The sequence below is a fragment of the Scyliorhinus torazame genome, chromosome 9 (genome assembly GCF_047496885.1).
Source record: "Scyliorhinus torazame isolate Kashiwa2021f chromosome 9, sScyTor2.1, whole genome shotgun sequence".
NCBI classification, from domain to species: domain Eukaryota; kingdom Metazoa; phylum Chordata; class Chondrichthyes; order Carcharhiniformes; family Scyliorhinidae; genus Scyliorhinus; species Scyliorhinus torazame.
Window position 1 is genome coordinate 59,225,823 of NC_092715.1, and position 21,051 is coordinate 59,246,873.

Consider the following 21,051-nt stretch of genomic DNA (forward strand, 5'->3'; position numbering starts at 1 on the left):
GAGTTCCAGGCACCCACTGCCCTCTGTGTAAAAAAAAAAAAAACTTGCCTCGTACATCTGCTCTAAACCTTGCCCCTCGCACCTTAAACCTATGCCCCCTAGTAATTGACCCCTCTACCCTGGGGAAAAGCCTCTGACTATCCACTCTGTCTATGCCCCTCATAATTTTGTAGACCTCTATCAGGTCGCCCCTCAACCTCCGTCGTTCCAGTGAGAACAAACCGAGTTTATTCAACTGCTCCTCATAGCTAATGCCCTCCGTACCAGGCAACATTCTGGTAAATCTCTTCTGCACCCTCTCTAAAGCCTCCACATCCTTCTGGTAGTGTGGCGACCAGAATTGAACACTATACTCCAAGTGTGGCCTAACTAAGGTTCTATACAGCTGCAACATGACTTGCCAATTCTTGTACTCAATGCCCCGGCCAATGAAGGCAAGCATGCCTTCTTGACTACCTTCTCCACCTGTGTTGCCCCTTTCAGTGACCTGTGGACCTGTACACCTAGATCTCTCTGACTTTCAATACACTTGAGGGTTCTACCATCCACTGTATATTCCCTACCTGCATTAGACCTTCCAAAATGCATTACCTCACATTTGTCCGGATTAAACTCCATCTGCCATCTCTCCGCCCAAGTCTCCAAACAATCTAAATCCTGCTGTATCTCCGCAGAGACAATGACACAAGCAGGATTCGAACCAGGGACCCTGGCAATGTGAAGCAACAGAACTAGGCAATGTGAAGCAACAGTACTAACCACTGTGCTACCGTGCCGCCCAAGCAGCTGTTCGCCAGTGTTGCTTGGCCTTCTGTTACATCTGACACATGTAGACATATCCCTTTGCTGTGTGAAGTTTAGGGCTGGCTTGAATCAAATGTTGGAAACTGATGGAAAACGTTTGAGCAAAAATAAGGACACCTTTGTGAAGCACCGATTCATGTTTCCAACTGATGTAATCAATTCTTCAATAAGTTATTAAAAACTTTCTCTTCCTTTCTACCCTCAGTTGGCCTGTTGTTGTGGATCCAGTGCTTGCTCTCTCTGCTGCAGCTGCTGTCCAAATATTAAAACCTCCACGAGTACACGAGTGATGTACACACTCTACCACATTATGGGAACCATTGTCTGCTTCCTCATGTTGTCGCCAACTGTGGGTGAAGCATTGAAAAAGCATGTAAGTAACCAATCATGTTGGTATATCTTTAAGGTCAGTTTGCTAAAGGCTTTGCAATAAATTGCCACTTTGCTGTGCTGACACTTATCAGCACTGTCTGCAACCACATTCATCACCAATAAACGCTGAATGTCTCGATGGTAGATTTGGACACCGATTAACATTATTGGTTTTTATACATATGTCTGAAGTTTTGATATTTAAAACTTATATTTAAACATACATATACTGATTTATCAAAAATATGGGAGTTGCCTAACTTAAATGCAACCTCTGCAATCCAAATGAATACCTAACATTTGAAGTGGTTCATTGAAGACTCGGGTCTTATCCCTTCCTTAAAGGATATTAATGAACACATTGTTTTTCCAGAGATAATCCAGCAACTTCTTGGCTACTTTCTTTTGTCTCATTTTCCAGTTTTTGTTTCAAACTGAAATCTTGGTGGAATTTGAATATTAATTCAGGTCACTGGGCTACTAGTCCAACAGTGCAACTCGCTGCACTATCATGCTGTACTTGGTGACCACAGTTTTGGATTTTGTTCAATGGAGTTCAAACCTAATTTTGACTCTTACTGAATGGGCGGCATGGTGGCACAGTGGTTAGCACTGCTGCATCTCAGTACCAGATTCTGGCCTCGGGCGACTATGTGAAGTTTGCACGTTCTCCCAGAGTCTATGTGGGTTTTCTCCGGGTGCTCTTGTTTCCTCCTACAGTCCACAGATGTACAGGTTAGACAGATTGGCCATGCTAAATTGCCCCTTAGTGTTCAAAGATGTGTAGATTAAGTGGGGTTACAGGGATAGGGCGGGGGAATGGGCCTGAGTAGGGAGCTGTTTCAGCCAGTCGGTACAGACTCGATGGGCCGAATGACGACCTCCTGTACTGTAGGGATTCTATGATCTGGAGCTGTTTCATTTCAGAAGATCCTGAATTTGTTTACCTACTAACTGGAATATGAGAGTATAAAATAGCAGCAAAATTATGCGTACGGAGTGTGATCTGTCTAATGTTCCCTCCTTGGAGAATTGTACTGTTTTATATGAAAGAGAATCTGCATACCTGTTTGGAAGCACAAAGCTCTTTCAGTATTCCAAGGGTTATCCCAATCTAAATTTGAAGGTGTTTTTCTGAATGGAGGGTTATGACTAGTGGTGTTCCACAGGGATCTGTGCTGCGGCCTCTGTTGTTTGTAATATATAAACGATTTGGAGGAAAATGTAGCCAGTCTGATTAGTAAGTTCGCGGATGACCCCAGGGTTGGTGGAGTGGCAGATAGTGTTGAGGATTGTCAGTGGATACAACAGGACATAGATAGGTTGGAGACTTGGGCAGAGAAATGGCAAATGGAGTTTAATCCGGACAAATGTGGGGTAATGCATTTTGGTAGGTCTAACATAGAGGGGAAATATGCCGTAAATGGCAAATTCTTAGGAATATAGAAAGTCAGAGACATCTGCGCGTGCAGGTCCACAGATCATTAAAGGTGGCAGCACAAGTGAACAAGGTAGTCAAGAAAGCATACGTAATGCTTGCCTTCATTGGATGGGCCATCAAATATAAAAACTGGCAAGTTATGCCACAGTTGCATACAACTTTGGTACGACCACATTTGGAATATTGCATGCAATTCTGGTCACCACACTACCAGAAGGATGTGGAGGCTTTGGAGAGGTTGCAGAGGAGGTTTACCAGAATGCTGCCTGATCTGGAAGTTGAATAGACTCTGACTGTTTTCATTAGAACGATGGAGGTTGAGGGGTGACCTGATAGAAGTCTACAAGATTATGATGAGCTTGGATAGAATGGATGGGCAGGCACTCTTTCCCAGGGTGGAGGGGTCAGGCACCAGGGGACAGAGGTTTAAGGTCCGTGGAGCAAAGTTTAGAGGAGATATGCGAGGCAGGTTTTTACACAGAGGGTGGTGAATGCCTCGAACGCGTTGGCAGGGGAGGTTGTGGAAGCAGATACATTAACGGCGTTCAAAAGGCATCTCGACAAATACATGGATAGGGTAGGTATAGAGGGATATGACACTAGGAAGCGCTAAGGGTTTTGGGCCAAGGGTGGTACCATGACCGGTACAGGCTTGGAGGGCCGAAGGGCCTGTTCCCGTGCTGTATTTTCTTTGTCCATCTATTGGCAATTCATAATTTTGGGATGATAAAGGATTAATTATTCAGTGCAGTCTACAATCAACTCAATCAGTTAAAGACCAAAGTTGCATTAAAGTTTGAACTTCCTGCCAAGTCTTTTGGAATGTGAGATGCCTTGAGAACACAATAAGAGTTAGTAAGCAAGGAAGAGGGTCCAGTTAATTACTGGGTGTTCAAACTTGGTTGTAAGTGAAAAAAGAAATTAGAGCAATTTAACATTTTCCACAGTTTATTGTTTGTTTATTAGGTTCCAATTATTTTATTAACCCCGGAGAGCAAACATGACAATATTAGAGCTCCATCAAAATATAACCCTGTTGCATCTGCTTATCATTTGGTTCCCTTGTAGGAGCTGTTTATGTTCCTTCCATCTGTTTCAGGCCCCAGCCATGATGGTTTGAATGGAACCTTCCCTGGCCATCAATATATTGCTGTATGATGGACCACCATGGTTCAGGTGGTGCACAGTTTCCATGGAGGCCTCAGCATTGACTGTGAAAACCATCTACTGTGCCCCCACAGCTGATGGCTCACCACCACCTTCTGAAGGGCAATTAGAAATGGGCAATAAATGCTGACTTTCCCAACAACACTCACCTTCTGTGAAATAACAAAATAATTAATAAATAAGATGAATTATAGGGGCAATTGATCAGACCGATGATGTATTTTGATTTTTTTTTTCAAGGTTACCTTCTATGGCGAATTTTGTGCGACTATTAAGGCGGGCACTAATTGTGAAATGCTTGTTGGCTACTCTGCTGTCTATAAGGTGTGCTTCGGAATGGCCATATTCTTCTTCATTTTCTTCATTCTGATGATCAATGTGAAAACCAGTAAAGATTGTCGTGCTTACCTCCACAATGGGTAGGTGTCATTTAAAACTCCTCCATTTTAGATAAGGCTTTTGTCATGTAAATTTTGTCCACTGCAGTCTTATTCCCATTGCAAATGAGCCAATTTTGTCTTTAAAGCAATTGGAAATGGATGGGGAAGGTAACATGAAGAAAAAAACTGTTGAAACCAAACAGAAGGCATTACAGCAGTAGGCTTTGTGAGTACGGACGATAGAAAGTAAGGTGACTACGTTTGATGTCAATGCATTTATGCAAGAGGAGGACTTCACTTAGCCAAAGTTAATGTCCTTAAGCCTAGAACAGCTAAAAGACCTAGCTAAGCAGGTAGAATTTAATATACATAATCAAGCATGGAGACCCAATGTGCTAAAGATGCTCGCTGAACATCTCGGCTTCGCTCCAGATTTGCAGCAGGTAAAAAATTCCATTTCCAGTTCTCTTCCTGCACCTACTGGTGCACTAAGGCAGACTCTCATCTATTTCCATATCTAGTGATCCCTAGAACAGGTCGCTAGCTTATCGCCAGATGTTTATAGCTTGAGGGTCGCCACTCCACAACAAGTGAGGCTTATCTGTTTGGCTGTATGATGAATGTACCTTCCTTCGCCATCAGGTCCTGGGGTTGGACTCTAACCTGGAGCCTCTGACACAGAGGCAGGGACATTACCCACTGCACCCCAAGACCTCCCATAGGTAGAAGATACGGAACCTGAAACAAACCAGGTTATCTTAGCCCAAGTTTGCTTGAAGAGCAGAATTTAGAGTTGGTATTTCAAGCAAAGAAGGAAAGAGAGGAATGAGATTTCCAGCAAAAAGAGAAAGAAAGGAAATTCTAAGAGAGACTGGAGGAATGTGCTTTCTAATCGGAAAGGCCTTAAAAACTTACAAGCACAGAAAGATCAGGAACTGAGTCTGATTGCAGCAGCTAGGAAGAATCTGAATTCACCCAGTGGTAACTTAAAAACCCTTAGTCGAGAGATAAAGTACGGTTTCCTCAATATTCCCGATTTGTCTCCCAAGTTTGAAGACAGGGATGTAGAAACTTGCTTCACCACCTTTTCGAGACTGGCAGCTCGGCTACAATAGTCAACAGAATTTTGGACACTCCTTGCACAAGGTGAGCTAGTAGGAGCTCTACCTGTTATGATCAGGCAGCTTATTCTCAGTGTCTATGAACCCGTACTGAATGCATACTGCCAACAAGTCTGGAACCCCTGTAACAGGCCCACACAGACCTATCTAGAATTGAGAGAATTAAACAGCTAACATTTGACCGGTTGGTCCAAGCTCTCAAAATTTGCAGCACACAAAAGGTTAAGAGAAATAAGTACTGCTAGAGGAGTTTAAAAATTGTTTCCCATACAGCCTCAAAATTTACAAAGAAGAACAAACGGTTTCCAAAGTCAAAAGCGCAGCTATGATGGCTAATGACTACGATTTAACCCATAAACCTTTAAACCAAAACAAATTTGAATCAAATAACTCTTGCCAGCAAGGGAGAGGTCGATTGAACAGGAATAGACTTTGGACGAAAAGAGAATTGGGAAGATAGGACAGTTCAATCCCTAACTTTAAAAAGAAAGAACATGGAAAATAAATAAGCAAGAGCACGCCCTGCTTCCTTCCAGTGCACAAACCCTGCAAAAACTCTATTGGTTCACCAAGAAACCAACAGGGTGAGCTGATCTCAGAACTGTGACCATAGCCTTGAAAGTACCAAGCTCAGACTCAAATGGGACCGATAATAGGACAAAATACCTCACGAGCACTTCTTTCACAAAGGGTTCATTTTGCACCACAAGCTCCATGAAAATAAACAACCATTTTCATAGATACAGGGTGTTTTCAAAAACTGCTTGTAGCAAAGATTTGCCCAGAAACAGGGCAAGTACCATAGTGCTAGTAAAAGGCACCCATCTAAAAGTTTCCTTGGTATTAATTCACCTGCAGTGCAATTGGGTCACCAATGTAGTGATGGGGCAGGGCTATTCCTAAAGGGAATAGACCTATTGGGAATTGACTTGGTGGAGTATCAGGTACTTTGTCTAGAGGTTTAAATACAGTCCATGGGTACTGGGGAAACAAAAGCTCCAGAGTTGAAGAAGTCCTTAACATCCTAATAATAATAAGAATTTTTATTATTGTCACAAGTAGGCTTACATTAACACTGCAATGAAGTTACTGTGAAAATCCCCTAGTCGCCATACTCCGGCGCCTGTTCAGGTACACTGAGGGAGAATTCAGAATGTCCCATTCACCGAACGCCTTTCGGGACTTGAGGGAGGAAACCGGAGCACCCGGAGGAAACCCACGCAGACATAGGGAGATCGTGCTGACTCCGCACAGACAGTGACCCAAGCGTGAATCAAACCTGGGACCCTGGCGCTGTGAAGTAACCAGTGTCCTACCATGCTGCCCTACAGAGGGCATTGGAACCAGTAAGGATTAGGAAAATCGAAAGAAAGTCAGAGGACTTTCCCGAGGTCAGGAGAGAGCCTTCCGAGCTATAAGGAAAGAGCCCATAAAAATTGAAGAGGCCAAAACCAGGCCAGGGGAGTTTAAAGAAGCCAAGGCTAGGCCCACCAAAGTTAAGAAGAAAGAAGGGCTGAACCAGAGGTCTGCTTAGCAGACACCTTCTATCAGGATTTAAGTAGGGAACGGGCAGGTTCCCAATCCAATAGACACCTGACCCAGTCAAAGAGCCACAAGCAGTGCAACAGAAGCTGGCCAGCCACCTGTGGGAAGTTGTGTCCCAAAGGTAATGGGGCAGACTGGGGACAAACCCATCGCCAAAGTAACAGCAAAGGGGAAATCAGTATATGTTAAGGTGAACCGTACTTGTGAAAGCCACAAGAAATTACAAGTGCAACTATCAGAATTAACCATAAAACCATCACAGGATCAGATTCAAACCTTAAACCCACCGGAAGCCAGCAGTTAATGTCCAAGGCAACTGACAATAAAGTGCCAGGGTGCCAGATGTTCTGGTTAGGTAGGTTGGTCATTCTAAATTGCCCCTTAGCATCCAAAAAGTTCCAGGAATAGGGCAGGGGAGTGGGCCTAGGTAGGTACTCTTTCAGAGGGTCGATGTGGACTCGATGGCCCGTACGGCCTTCTTCTGCACTGTAGGGATTCTATGATTCCGCAGCCATGAAAGGGGCAAGAGCTTTACAGACCCCAACAAAAACAATCAGTGCCATTTACATATTACGAGTTCCAGCGTTGTGAACAGAGAGATTCCTCCATGGTCGCCAGCATGAGAGTTTGAACTTTCACCAACTGCTAACCGCATTGAGAATCATATGTCAGTTAAGAGTTACAGTTCCCAAATCTTTGTGCACTGATATTAATAAAAATTCGCCAGATAACATGTAACTGTGGATTTTAAAAGGGGATGTGACAGGGAATCTGTAGCAATGTCCGATTACTGTCTGTGAACGTCCGAGTGTGTATGAAGAAGTGAATGTGGATGTTTACTTTTGCTTTGCAAAGAAGGGAGTGTGTGATCACAGATTCCACTTTGCTCTCGTGCTGTGGAGGCATGTCACATTCCAGTATTTTGTGACTTTCACTCAATACTTAAATTTTTTTTATACACAATCGGACTATTAAAATATCGATGCTGCAAATAATGTGACCACCGGCATTTTGAGCTGAAAGACAGTCCCGAGTCTCAAGCAAGTACCTCAGTAAATATGGACACTCATTTTCATCCTGCGAATTCACACATTCCCTTTGTTTAAGTTCGGCCCATCAGCTAAAGAACTGTAGCGTTCCAGCCAGCTCGTCTTTCTGTTGTGACGTGGACAAGAGAAACATTGAAACTGTGTGTTAGCCAAATGTGAATGGATTCCCTCGACCTTGTGCGCTATTAATTTGGTGCCTCATCCAAACTAGACTTGGTGAATTTCAAGGTGACAAACATCAACACAGGGTTTTTTGGAAAAAGGAGAAGTTGTACCAACTATGTGGTGAGGAAGTAGTTTTGTTGCCTGCTTTTAAAATAAAACAAAAAGTTGTTATGCAGACAGGGGTTCCATCAGAAAGCCATCGAACCAGCTGCAAGTCATCTAAACAGTCAAAGTAATAAACAGCAATATCTTGAAAGTGAGAGAAGAACTCCCTCCGACCTGTTCCAACTTTTGAGTTCCCCTGAGAACCGACCAGCTGGAATCCCGATTAGAAGAATCTCACTGAGAATCCTCTACTTTACAAGACATTCACTTCAACCAAGGCATCAACTTATCTAAGAAACTGCAGGCTTGTCAGGGTTGATTACAAATTGTATTGTTTTACCTTCATTTGTATCTAATCTCTGTGCGTGTGTGACAGTGTGTATGAGTCGAGCGAGTGACCGTGTGTATGAGGCGAGCGAGTGAGACATTGCGTTTGTCCGTGACTCTTTTCTTTAATGGAGTGTTAATGCCTGTACTTTGTGCCTAGGTTCTGGTTTGTGAAGTTTGTGATATTGGCTGGAATGTGTGCAGGAGCTTTCTTTATACCTGACCAGGACACCTTTCACAAAGGTAAATGTTTTTTAACAATGAAACCAGCTGACTGTTTCAAACTGCTGTTTGGAAATTTCAGCATAATTTCTCTGCCAGATTCTTATCTGAAGTAATATCATTTGTATGATTACCTAGTTTATTTCAGTAGTGTGCCTTGTAAATACAGTGGGTTCATTATTCTTAAATAGAACATACAATGCAGAAGGAGGCCATTTGGCCCATCGAGTCTGCACCGACCCACTTAAGCCCTCACTTCCACCCTATCCCTGTAACCCAATAACCCCTCCTAACGTTTTTTGGTCACTAAGGCCAATTTATCATGGCCGATCCATCTAACCTGCACGTCTTTGGACTGTGGGAGGAAACCGGAGCACCCGGAGCAAACCCACGCAGATACGGGGAGAACGTGCAGACTCCGCACAGACAGTGACCCAAGCTGGAATCGAACCTGGGACTCTGGCGCTGTGAAGCCACAGTGCGATCCTACTGTGCTTCCCTTAAATGTTTCTTGAAAATCAATACCAAAAAGTAAGCTAGAAACTGATAAGTTACGTAATATTTTTTTAAAAGCCATTTAAAAATAAATCAACTGAAATCTGAATACCCCTAGAAATCAACGAGCTAATAAAAATCCTGAACCAATTATTTAATAAACTTCAATTGCAGACAGAGAAATACCATGAAAGAAAAATCCATCTTTGGAATGAATAACGAGGTTGATTCTTGGCCGGATTTCCACAGTTGCCCATTCCCATGTGTCTGCTGCTGAAGTAGTAAATTTAGCTGCAGCTTGTTTTGCTTCTGACCTTGAGCTACAAAGGCTGCAGGAGCTTTATCTTGGGTTTGACTCCTTCATTTCTCCAATCATATCTAAGTTGTGATTCTGTTCTGGTACATAATGGGGGGAGGGTTGTAGACCAAAGTTTGACGCAATCCGGCTTAATCTGAATTCCACCGGTAAATGCATAAAATTGTGCAAACCTGGTGCGGAGACCATTTGCTTATTGGACGGGAAGGTGGACTTTAGTGGAGTCACGTTATCTGTAACCTCTTACCTGGATAATGCCGTACGGTTTTGTGATATGATCCGTGTAATCACTGAAGGTTAATTACACCATTTTCTGTAGGGTTGTTACTGCAGAAGAGGCTGGATCATGAGAACAGTTGATCGCTACTGTTCGTCTTTTTTGCTTTAACTTTTCAGCATTAATAATAAATCAGCAGCCAGCAATGCATAACTTTAAAAATGATGGGCGGGATTCCTCGGTCCCCCAGCCACCTGTTTCTCTGCTGGCGGCCTTTGCTGGCAGAGGGATTCTTTACTCCTGTTGCTTTTCAATGGAATTTCCCACTAAAGCCTCCCCACACCATCAGGAAACTCCCTTTGGGGGGGGGCTGCAGGAAATGAGAATCCTAACGGCTAGAATATTTCCCTCTTCGTTCAAGGGTTGTGGACATCACTAGCAAGGCCAGCATTTATACTCATTTTCGTGCATTGCTGGCAGTGAATCAGTTTCTTGAATATCTGCAGCCTATGTGGTGTAGATACACCAACACTGCTGCTAGGAATGTTGACCCTGCGAATGGCGATATTGTTCCAAGTCAGGATGGTGTTTTCAGCGGGTGGAATGGTGGGTGGGCGTGGGGGGGTGTCCCAAAACAACTTTTATGCCGGTGGGATTTCCCCACTTGATTGTCACTGCCCTCTGCCAGCAAAGTAACGGCATTCCGGGGTGGGGGATCCGTATCCATGGGGAGTCGAGGTTGCGTGCTGTCATGGGACCTGCCTCCTTGATTTTTGTTTTGGTTATGAGAGAGAAAATATGGCGGGAAAAGGCCAGCAGTGCAGCCAGCGGCCTACACCATGCTTTTCTTGCCTGAGTTGACATATACACAAAAATGAGAAAATTCCACCCACGGTGTGGCTTGGAGGAGAATGTGCAGGTAATGGTGTTTCCATGCATCTGCTGCTCTTGCCTGTCTAGGTGGTAGAGCTGGCAGATTTGGAAGGTGCTTTCAATGGAACCAAGTTGCAACACTCATTGTACCTGGTGCACACCACTGCCACTGCACAGCAGAGGTGAAGGCAGTGAATGTTTAAGGGTATGGATAGGATGCTCAATAAGCTTTGTTCTGGATGGTATTAAAGCTCATGTTGCTGGAGTTGCACTCATCCAACAGTTTATCTATGTGCTTTTGAAGGTTAGCACTATCCTTTGATTTGATTTGATTTATTATTGTCACATGTATTAGTATACAGTGAAAAGTATTGTTTCTTGCATGCTATACAGACAACGCATACCATACATAGGGAAGGAAGGAGAAACTGCAGAATATATATATATTTTTCTTATAAATTTAGCGTACCCAATTAATTTTTTCCAATTAAGGGGCAATGTAGCGTGGCCAATCCACCTACCCTGCACATCTTTGGGTTGTGGGGGCGAAACCCACGCAAACACGGGGAGAATGTGCAAACTCCACACGGACAGTGACCCAGAGCCGGGATCGAACCTGGGACCTCGGCGCCGTGAGGCTGCAGGGCTAACTCACTGCGCCACCGTGCTGCCCCGGAGACTGCAGAATATAATGTTACAGTTATAGCAAGGTGTAGAGAAAAGATCAACTTAATACGAGGTAGGTCCATTCAAAAGTCTGATGGCAGTAGGGAAGAAGCTGTTCTTGAGTCGGTTGGTACGTGACCTCAAACTTTGGTATCTTTTTCCTGATGGAAGAAGGTGGAAGAGAGTATGTCCGGGGTATGTGGGGTCCTTAATTATGCTGGCTGCCTTTCTGAGGCAGCGAGAATTATAGATCGAGTCAGTGGATGGGAGGCTGGTTTGCATGATGGACTGGGCTACATTCACGACCTTTTGTAGTTTCCTGCGGTCTTGGGCAGAGCAGGATCCATACCAAGCTGTGATACGACCAGAAAGAATGTTTTCTATGGTGCATCTGTAGAAGTTGATGAGGGTCGTAGCTGACATGCCAAATTTCCTTAGTCTTCTGAGAAAGTAGAGTCGTTGGTGGGCTTTCTTAACTATAGTGTTGGCATGGGGGGACTAGGACAGGTTGTTGGTGATCTGTACACCTAAAAACCTAAAGCTCTCAACCCTTTCTACTTCATTCCCATTGATGTAGACAGGGGCATGTTCTCCACTACGCTTCCTGAAGTCGATGACAATCTCCTTCGTTTTGTTGACATTGAGGGAGAGATTATTGTTGTTGCACCAGTTCACCAGATTTTCTATCTCATTCCTGTACCCTGTCTCGTCATTGTTTGAAATTTGACCCACTACGGTGGTGTCATCAGCAAATTTGAAAATCGTGTTGGAGGGGAATTTGGCCACACAGACATAGGTGTGTAAGGAGTATAGTAGGGGGCTGAGGACACAGCCTTGTGGGGCACCGGTGTTGAGGATGATCGTGGAGGAGGTGTTGTTGCCTATCTTTACTGATTGTGGCCTGTGGGTTAGAAAGTTCAGGATCCAGTCGCAGAGGGAGGAGCCGAGGCCAAGGCCACGGAGTTTGGAGATGAGTTTCGTAGGAATGATGGTGTTGAAGGCTGAGCTGTAGTCGATAAATAGGAGTCTGACACAGGTGTCTTTGTTATCTAGGTGTTCCAGGGTAGAGTGCAGGGCCATGGAGATGGCGTCTGCTGTGGACCTGTTGCAGCGGTAGGCAAACTGTAATGGATCAAGGCAATCCGGGAGGCTGGAGTTGATTCGTGCCATGACTAACCTTTCGAAGTACATCATGATGATGGATGTCAGAGCCACTGGACGATAGTCATTAAGGCACGCAACTTGACATTTTTTTGGTACAGGGATGATGGTCGCCTTCTTGAAGCAGATAGGGACCTCAGATTGTTGTAAAGAGAGGTTGAAGATGTCTGCGAATACCCCCGCCAGCTGATCCGCGCAAGACCCGAGTGCTCGTCCGGGTACCCCATCCAGGCCAGTGGCTTTCCGTGGGTTGACCTTCGAGAAGGCTGCTCCGACATCTGCAATGGTGATCTCAGATACAAGTTCATCCACGGTGTCGGGGGTGGAGGGCTCGCTCTTGCTGACCTCTTGCTCAAAGCGGGCATGGAATGCGTTGAGCTCATCAGGGAGGGGTGCGTTGGAGCCGACGATTTTACATGCCTTAATCTTGTAGCCCGTTATGTCTTGCAGACCTTGCCATAGACGGCGGGGATCCTTCTCGCAGTTTGCAATATTGCAGGGTTTGTGCAACCAACAAGTTTTAAAATTGTGCTCTGTACACCAACGGTTGCGTTAATGTAAATCAGGATGAGCAGGGCTCCCACCACTGACCCCTGGGGAACTTCACCATAAACCTTCCTCCAGTCCAAAAAACAACTGTTTAACACTGCTGTCTCCTGCCATTTCACCAGTTTTACACCCATGTCATTGTTGTCCCTTCTATTCCATCAGCGCTAGCTTCGCTCACAAGTCTGTTGTCATGTTTATCAGATGCCATTTGGTAGCCCATGTCTATGCATCAACTGCATTACCTTAATCAATCCCCTCTGATACCTCATCAAAGACCTCGAGCAAGTTAATTAAACATGATGTACCCATAACAAACGTCTGCTGCCTCTCATTGACTAACTTGATCATTTGCCCAAGTGATGGTTAATTTTGACCTGAATTATCATTTCTAGAAACGTTCCCACAACCGAGGTTAAACCAAGCCTTTACTTGTTGGGCTTAGCTGTACAGCTTTTGAACAGCGGTATAAATTAGGTGGATTGACCATGCTAAAAATTGCCCCTTAGTGTCCAAAGATGTGCAGGTTAGGTGGCGTTTTGGGGTTACGGAGATAGGGTGAGGGAGTGGGCCTAGGTAGGGTGCTCTTTCAAAGGGCCGGTGCAGATTTGATGGACCGAATGGCCTCCTTCTGCACTATAGGAATTCTATGGATTTGAAATTCCCTAATTTCAAATCCATCCCTGTACCTATGGAATACTGGGAAATTATGGTCAGTCTTTCTCCAATTTTCACCCTAACTTCCCTCAGTATCCTTGGATATATCTCATCTGATCTTGTGACTACTTCTGTACTGTCAGACCGTCCAATACAACCCCCTTATTAATTTTAAGCCTATCAAGCATCTCCGCTACCTCCTTTCAAATTGACATGGCCTTCCTTGGTGAAGACAGATACAAAGTATTCATTTACTACCTCAGGAATGCCTCCATCTCCATGTGTAAACCCCTTTTATGTCCATAATTGACCCCACTCCTCCCCTTATCATCCTTTCACCCTGTCTAAAGAAGACTTTTGGATTCCTTTTTATGTTAACTGCCAGTCTCTTCTCATAGTCCCTCGTTGCTTCTCTTACTTGTTTTCTCAATTCCCCTCTGAACCTACCATATTAACTCTGATTCTCAATTGTATTATCCACCTGACATCTATAATATGCACTCCTTTTCTGCTTCACCTTGCTCTCTATCTCTTTCATCATACCTTTTCCCTTTGTGGGAATGCACCTTGACTATACCTGAACAATCTCCTTTTTTAAAATATATTTTATTCAAACAAGATATTCATTATAACATAAACGACAACAGTGCAATCCTCCGCCCCTCCCTAATAGCTGACGTGAACCAGCTCCCTGAAAAAGGAGATGAAAGATTGCCACGTCGAACAGAACCCTTCCACCAACTCCTTCATGGTTTATTTGATCTTCTCAAGATGAAAGAATTCTATCTGGTCCCTCAAACACATCGAGGCCCTAGGCGGCACTTTGGGGACCTCCACCCAAGCAGAGCTCTCCTCCGAGCTATTAGCCAGGCGAAGGCTAGAACATCTGCCTTGTCCCCGTCTGCAGCACTGGCGAGTCCGAGACGCACAAATTTGGCCACCCCGCAACCTTGTTTGATCCTTGTTTTTCAAATGAGAACACCACATCCGCATTCAAATTTTCTCATGTGCGTGTGCACCCAAGACCTTTTTAATGGGCCATTTGGCCCCCTCGCAGTTCAGGTTATCAAGCAGACCGGGGGGGCCTCTGACACACAGACAGGCACGCACCACCCTCCCCCCACTACCAGCTCCACCTCGCCCTGAAAACTAAACAAACAACTAACCGAGAAACAAAAGCCCCCATCTCCCTGTCCTCCAATCAATCAGAAACAAAAAGGCTAAACTTCTTACCTTCAAAAAGCACAAAGATCCACCCCCATGGTAACCAGTTGCAAACATCTCCCCCTCTCCGTTCCTGTTAACTAGCTATACTGCTAGCTGGGTGACCTCCGCAGAGGATAAAAATCAAGTCAACGAAACCGTAAACTATATTTCAGAACAATATGGGCGGCACAGTGGTTCAGTGGTTAGCACTGCTGCCTCATGGTGCCGAGGACCCGGGTTCGATCCTGGCTCCGGGTCACTGTCCGTGTGGAGTTTGCACATTCTCCCCGTGTCTGCGTGGGTCTCAGCCCACAACCCAAAGATGTGCAGGGTAGGTGGATTGGTCACGCTAAATTGCCCCGTCATTGGAAAAAAAGAATCGGGTACTTTAAATTTGTTTTAAAAACACACAACAATAGAGGAAAATCAATACCCGACCCACCCCCCCGCCCAAAAAAAACTTCCATACTGTGTAATATACAAACCTCAATGTCGCCCAGAAAAACCACCAATCAGCAAGCCCCCAAGCATTCCCCAACATTACAAAGTTTCTACAAAAAATACAAATATGAATGAAGTTAACCAAGAACAAACAACAAACTCCGTAGTTCTTAAGCATTTTAATTCACCCCTAGTCCGTGACAAACTTACTTGCATCGTCCGGCACATCAAAATAATAGTCTCTGCCCTTCAAAATCACCCGCAGACGAGCCAGGTAAACCACACTGAACTGTTGCTCTTGTACAGCGCGTCCTTGGCCTTATTAAACACCACACGCCTTCTTTCCATCTCTGTCCCCACAACCTGGTATATTCTGATGGTATGGTCCTCCCATCTACAGTCTCGAAGGTCCTTGGCCCCACTCTCGGGACCCGCTCCTTATCCAGGTATCAATTAAAGCTGACTAGGATTGCCCGTGGTAGCTCCCCAGATCTGGACTTCTGCCTGAACGACAGGTGGGCCAGGTCCAACTCCGGTGGGCTCGGTCTAACTCCGTCCCCTCTCCCAGCAACTTTACCAACATTTTGGACATGTAGTCCATGGAGAATGAGCCCGCCGGCAGTCCAGCAACTCTTATGTTTTGCCACCTGGAGTGGTTCTCCCAGACTCTTCGCCCCTCGGTCAGCAACGCCATCTCTGCCTCCAGGGACAATCCGATCGCTATGTCAGAGAGCGCCACCTCCACCTTCTGAATCCTTGTCTCCTGTACCTCCATCCGCCAATCCAGTTCATCCATGGCGGTCCGAATTGGGGCCAAAGCCACCTCCATTGTGTTCTCCAGGTCCTCAGCGACTGCTTGATGCTTCTTAAATTAATTGCTCAGGAAACGTCTCAGTCGACTACTGAGGGGCCAATGACACAGCAGATACGAAATAAGGTAAATGAGTTGATGGCGCAAATCATCGTGAATGACTATGATTTAGTGGCCATTACTGAAACATGGTTAAAAGATGGTCACGACTGGGAGTTAAATATCCAAGGGTATCAGACTATACGAAAGGATAGAATGGATGGTAAGGGCGGTGGTGTAGCTTTGTTGTTTAAGGATGGCATCCGGGCAATAGTAAGGGATGATATTGGTGCTATGGAGGACAAGGTTGAATCAATTTGGGTGGAAATCAGGAATAGTAAGGCGAAAAGGTCACTGATAGGAGTAGTCTATAGGCCACCAAATAGTAACAGGATGGTAGGGCAGGCAATAAGCAAAGAAATAACGGATGCATGTAGAAATGGTACAGCGGTTATCATGGGAGATTTTAATCTGCATATCGATTGGTTTAACCAGGTTGGTAAAGGCAGCCTTGAGGAGGAGTTTATAGAATGTGCCTGGGATAATTTCCTGGAACAGTATGTAATGGAACCTAAAAGGGAACAAGCGGTCCTAGATCTGGTCCTGTGTAATGAGGCAGGATTGTAAATGATCTCGTAGTTCGGGATCCTCTTGGAAGGAGCGACCACAATATGGCGGAATTTAAAATACAGTTGGAGGATGACAAGGTAAAATCAAACACTAGTATTTTGTGCTTAACAAAGGCGATTACAATGGGATGGGAGAAGAACTAGCTAAGGTAGACTGGGAGCAAAGACTTCATGGTGAAGCAGTTGAGGAACAGTGGAGAACCTTCCGAGCGATCTTTCACTGTTCAGAAAAGGTTCATACCGACAAAAAAGAAAGACGGTAGAAAGGGGAAAAATCGACCGTGGATATCTAAGGAGGTGAGGGAGAGTATCAAATTGAAGGAAAAAACATACAAAGTGGCAAAAATTAGTGGGAGACTAGAGGACTGGGAAGTCTTTAGGGGACAACAGAAAGTTACTAAAAAAGCTTTAAAGAAGAGTAAGGTAGACTATGAAAGTAAACTGGCTCAGAACATTAAAGCAGATAGTAAAAGCTTTTACAAATATATAAGACAAAAAAGAGTGGCTAAGGTAAATATTGGTCCTTTGGAAGATGAGAAGGGAGATTTAATAATAGGAGACTGGGAAATGGCTGAGGAGCTGAACAGGTTTTTTGGGTCAGTCTTCACAGTGGAGGACACAAATAACATGCCAGTGACTGATGGAAATAAAGATATGATAGGTGAGGACCTTGAGATGATTGTAATCACTAAGGAGGCAGTATTGGGCAAGCTAATGGGGCAAAAGGTAGACAAGTCTCCTGGCCCTGATGGGATGCATCCCAGAGTGTCAAAAGAGATGGCTAGGGAAATTGTAAACGCACTAGTGATAATTTATCAAAATTCACTAGACTCTGGGGTGGTCCCAGAGGATTGGAAAGTAGCAAACGTGACACCACTGTTTAAAAAAGAAGGTCGGCAGAAAGCGGGTAATTATAGGCCGGTAAGCTTAACTTCGGTTGTAGGGAAAATGCTGGAATCTATCATTAAGGAGGAAATAGCGGGGCACCTGGAGGGAAATTGTCCCATTGGGCAGACGCAGCATGGGTTCACAAAGGGTAGGTCGTGTCTGACTAATTTGGTAGAATCTTTTGAGGACGTTACCAGTGCAGTAGATAACGGGGAGCCAATGGATGTGGTATATCTGGATTTCCAGAAAGCTTTTGACAAGGTGCCACACAAAAGGTTGCTGCATAAACTAAAGATGCATGGCATTGTGGGTAAAGTGGTAGCATGGGTAGAGGATTAGTTAACTAGCAGAAAGCAGAGAGTGGGGATAAATGGGTGTTTCTCTGGTTGGCAACCTGTAACTAGTGGGGTCCCTCAAGGATCAGTGTTGGGCCCGCAGTTGTTCACAATTTACATAGACGATTTGGAGTTGGGGACCAAGTGCAATGTGTCCAAGTTTGCAGACGACACTAAGATGAGTGGTAAAGCAAAAAGTGCAGAGGATACCGGAAGTCTGCAGAAGGATTTGGATAGGTTAGGTGAATGGGCTAGGGTCTGGCAGATGGAATTCAATGTTGCCAAGTGTGAGGCTATCCATTTTGGGAGGAATAACAGCAGAATGGATTATTATTTAAACAGTAAGATGTTAAAACATGCTGCTGTGCAGAGGGACCTGGGTGTGCTGGTGCATGAGTCGCAAAAAGTTGGTGTGCAGGTGCAACAGGTGATTAAGAAGGCTAATCGAGTTTTGTCTTTCATTGCTAGAGGGATGGAGTTCAAGACGAGGGAGGTTATGCTGCAATTGTATAGGGTGTTGGTGAGGCCGCATCTGGAGTATTGTGTTCAGTTTTGGTCTCCTTACCTGAGAAAGGACATATTGGCACTGGAGGGAGTGCAGAGGAGATTCACTAGGTTGATCCCAGAGTTTAGGGGATTAGATTATGACGAGAGGTTGAGTAGACTGGGACTGTACTCATTGGAGTTTAGAAGGATGCGGGGGGATCTTATTGAAACATATAACATTATGAAGGGAATAGATAGGATAGATGCGGGCAGGTTGTTTCCACTGGTCGGGGAAAGCAGAACTAGGGGGCATAGCCTCAAAATAAGGGGAGGTAGATTTAGGACGGAGTGTAGGAGGAACTTCTTCACCCAAAGGGTTGTGAATCTCGGGAATTCCTTGCCCAGTGAAGCAGTTGAGGCTCCTTCTTTAAACGTTTTTAAGAAAAAGATAGATGCCTTTCTAAAGAATAAAGGGATTCGGGGATATGGTGTACAGGCCGGAGAGTGGAGCTGAGTCCACAAAGATCAGCCATGATCTCATTAAATGGCGGAGCAGGCTCGAGGGGCCAGATGGCCTACTCCTGTGCCTAGTTATTATGTTCTTATATTCTTATGCCTCTGCAAACCCCCCACCCCCCCAACACCACTGTGGCTCGAGAAATGTCTAAGCCTGATGAAGATCCCTTGCCCGACTTTTGCCTAGTGTTATATTTACTGGACATTTTTCACGCAAGGGGATCTTATTCCATCACACTATACCAATTTCCTCTAAAGAATTGCCATAAACCAGGCAAAAAGGGCCAAAAACCGAGTACCATGGCGGGAGCCACCACGTGTACCTCCATCCACCAATCCATCTTGAATACGTGATCAGCGCAGGCTTGGAGGGCGGAAGGGCCTGTTCCTGTGCTGTACTTTTCTTTGTTGAAGAACACTACAATAAAGCTTATTAATTGTTTACATGGAGAGGAAGGAGCACAAACAGATGTGTATATTTGAAATTCAACAGAATGTTCAAACGATAAAGGAATCTTAAAGTTTTACAAAACAGAAGGGGACCTGTCAGGCAGGGAGGAAGAGGTCACCACATAGCTACCACTAGAAGCCGAACAATGTCCTTTTTTAAAAATAAATTTAGAGTACCCAATTCATTTTTTCCAACTAAGGGGCAATTTAGAGTGTTCAATCCACTTACCCTGCACATCTTTGGGTTGGGGGGCGAAACCCACGCAAGCACGGGGAGAATGTGCAAACTCCACACGGACAGTGACCCAGAGCCGGGATCAAACCTGGGACCTCAGCGCCGTGAAACTGCAGTGCTACCCACTGCGCCACCGTGCTGCCCAACAATGTCCTTCTTAATTGCACCCATTGTTTAGTTATAGTTTTACCGGTCACCCTTTGATTCCAATCTATCTCGGCCAGATCAGTTTTCTACATTGAAGTTTGCCCTTCGTCCAATTAATTATTCTTACTTCGGATTGCTCTTTGTTCTTTTCCAGAACCAACCTAAACTTTATGACACAATGATCACTGTCCCCTGAATGATCCCCAACTAACACTTGATCCACTTGGTTCACTTCATTCCCAAGAACCAGCAGCGGAATTCTCCGTCGGTGGGATCGTCCCGTCCGCCGACAGCACACTCACGCCCGCGGGTTTCCCAATAGCGTGGGGTGGCCACAATGGGAACCCCCACTGGCCGGCTGCGGGAACGGAGAATTCCGCTGCCAGTGGGGGCACATCACGCAGGAAAATGCGGCTGGGAACACACACTGGGAATTCTTGCCCCTCTCTGCCATTTACACTGCTACTATCCCAGTGTACATTAGGAGAATTAATTCCCCATGGTAACTATTCTATAGTTATTTTCCTTCTCTGCAATTTCCTTGCAATGTTTTAACTCTTTCATGCGATATGGGTATCACTGACTTGGTGGGCCAGCATCCCTAATTACCCTTGAGAAGGTGGTGGTGAGTCATCTTCTTCAGACACTGTTGTCTCCGTGGTGTAGAAACACCCACAGTGTTGTTAGTAAGGGCGTTCCAGGATTTGAATCCAGCGACAGTGAAGGAACAGAGATACAGTTTCACGTCAGGTTAGTGTGTGGCTTCGAGGAGAACTTGCAGCTGGTGGTGCTCCATGCGCCTGCTGCCCTTGTCTTTCGAGCTGGCATAGGTCATGGGTTTGGAAGGTGCTGCCAAAGGAGCGTTTGGTCATTGCCATGCATCATGTAGACGGTACACACTGCTGGCACTTTGTGTCATGATGGAGGAGGTGAATGTTTAAGATGATGAGGGAGATGTTGATCAAACAGACTGCTTTGTTATGGGTGCTAATGACGTTTTTGAGTGTGTGGTAGTCGGTATTAGAGGTATTACGGTACCTAGGTTAATGCTGTAAGACCATTGGTGTGGGATGTACCTGAGACAGGAAGATCATTGGTGAAGCCTGCCTGCTGGTTCTGCCCAGTAAGGTGGAGTATAAGAGTCTGTGTCTCCCTAGCAGCTGCATTCTGTACCTGCGCTGCTGGGGGAAAAATCTAGTCTAATAAAGCCTTCAATTATCATTCAATCTCGCTTCTGGA

At 45.0% G+C, this 21,051-nt stretch overlaps 1 protein-coding gene across 1 annotated transcript in view; it reads left to right on the top strand.

The window, feature by feature from the left end:
• Positions 1–21,051, top strand: part of serinc5 (serine incorporator 5) — a 101,869-nt gene that overhangs the window by 39,843 nt on the left and 40,975 nt on the right. Inside the window, exons 2-4 of the mRNA XM_072515982.1 lie at positions 1,010–1,177; positions 4,025–4,203; positions 8,637–8,719. Of these exons, the coding sequence (XP_072372083.1) occupies positions 1,010–1,177; positions 4,025–4,203; positions 8,637–8,719 (430 nt within the window). The remainder of the gene's footprint in view (positions 1–1,009; positions 1,178–4,024; positions 4,204–8,636; positions 8,720–21,051) is intronic.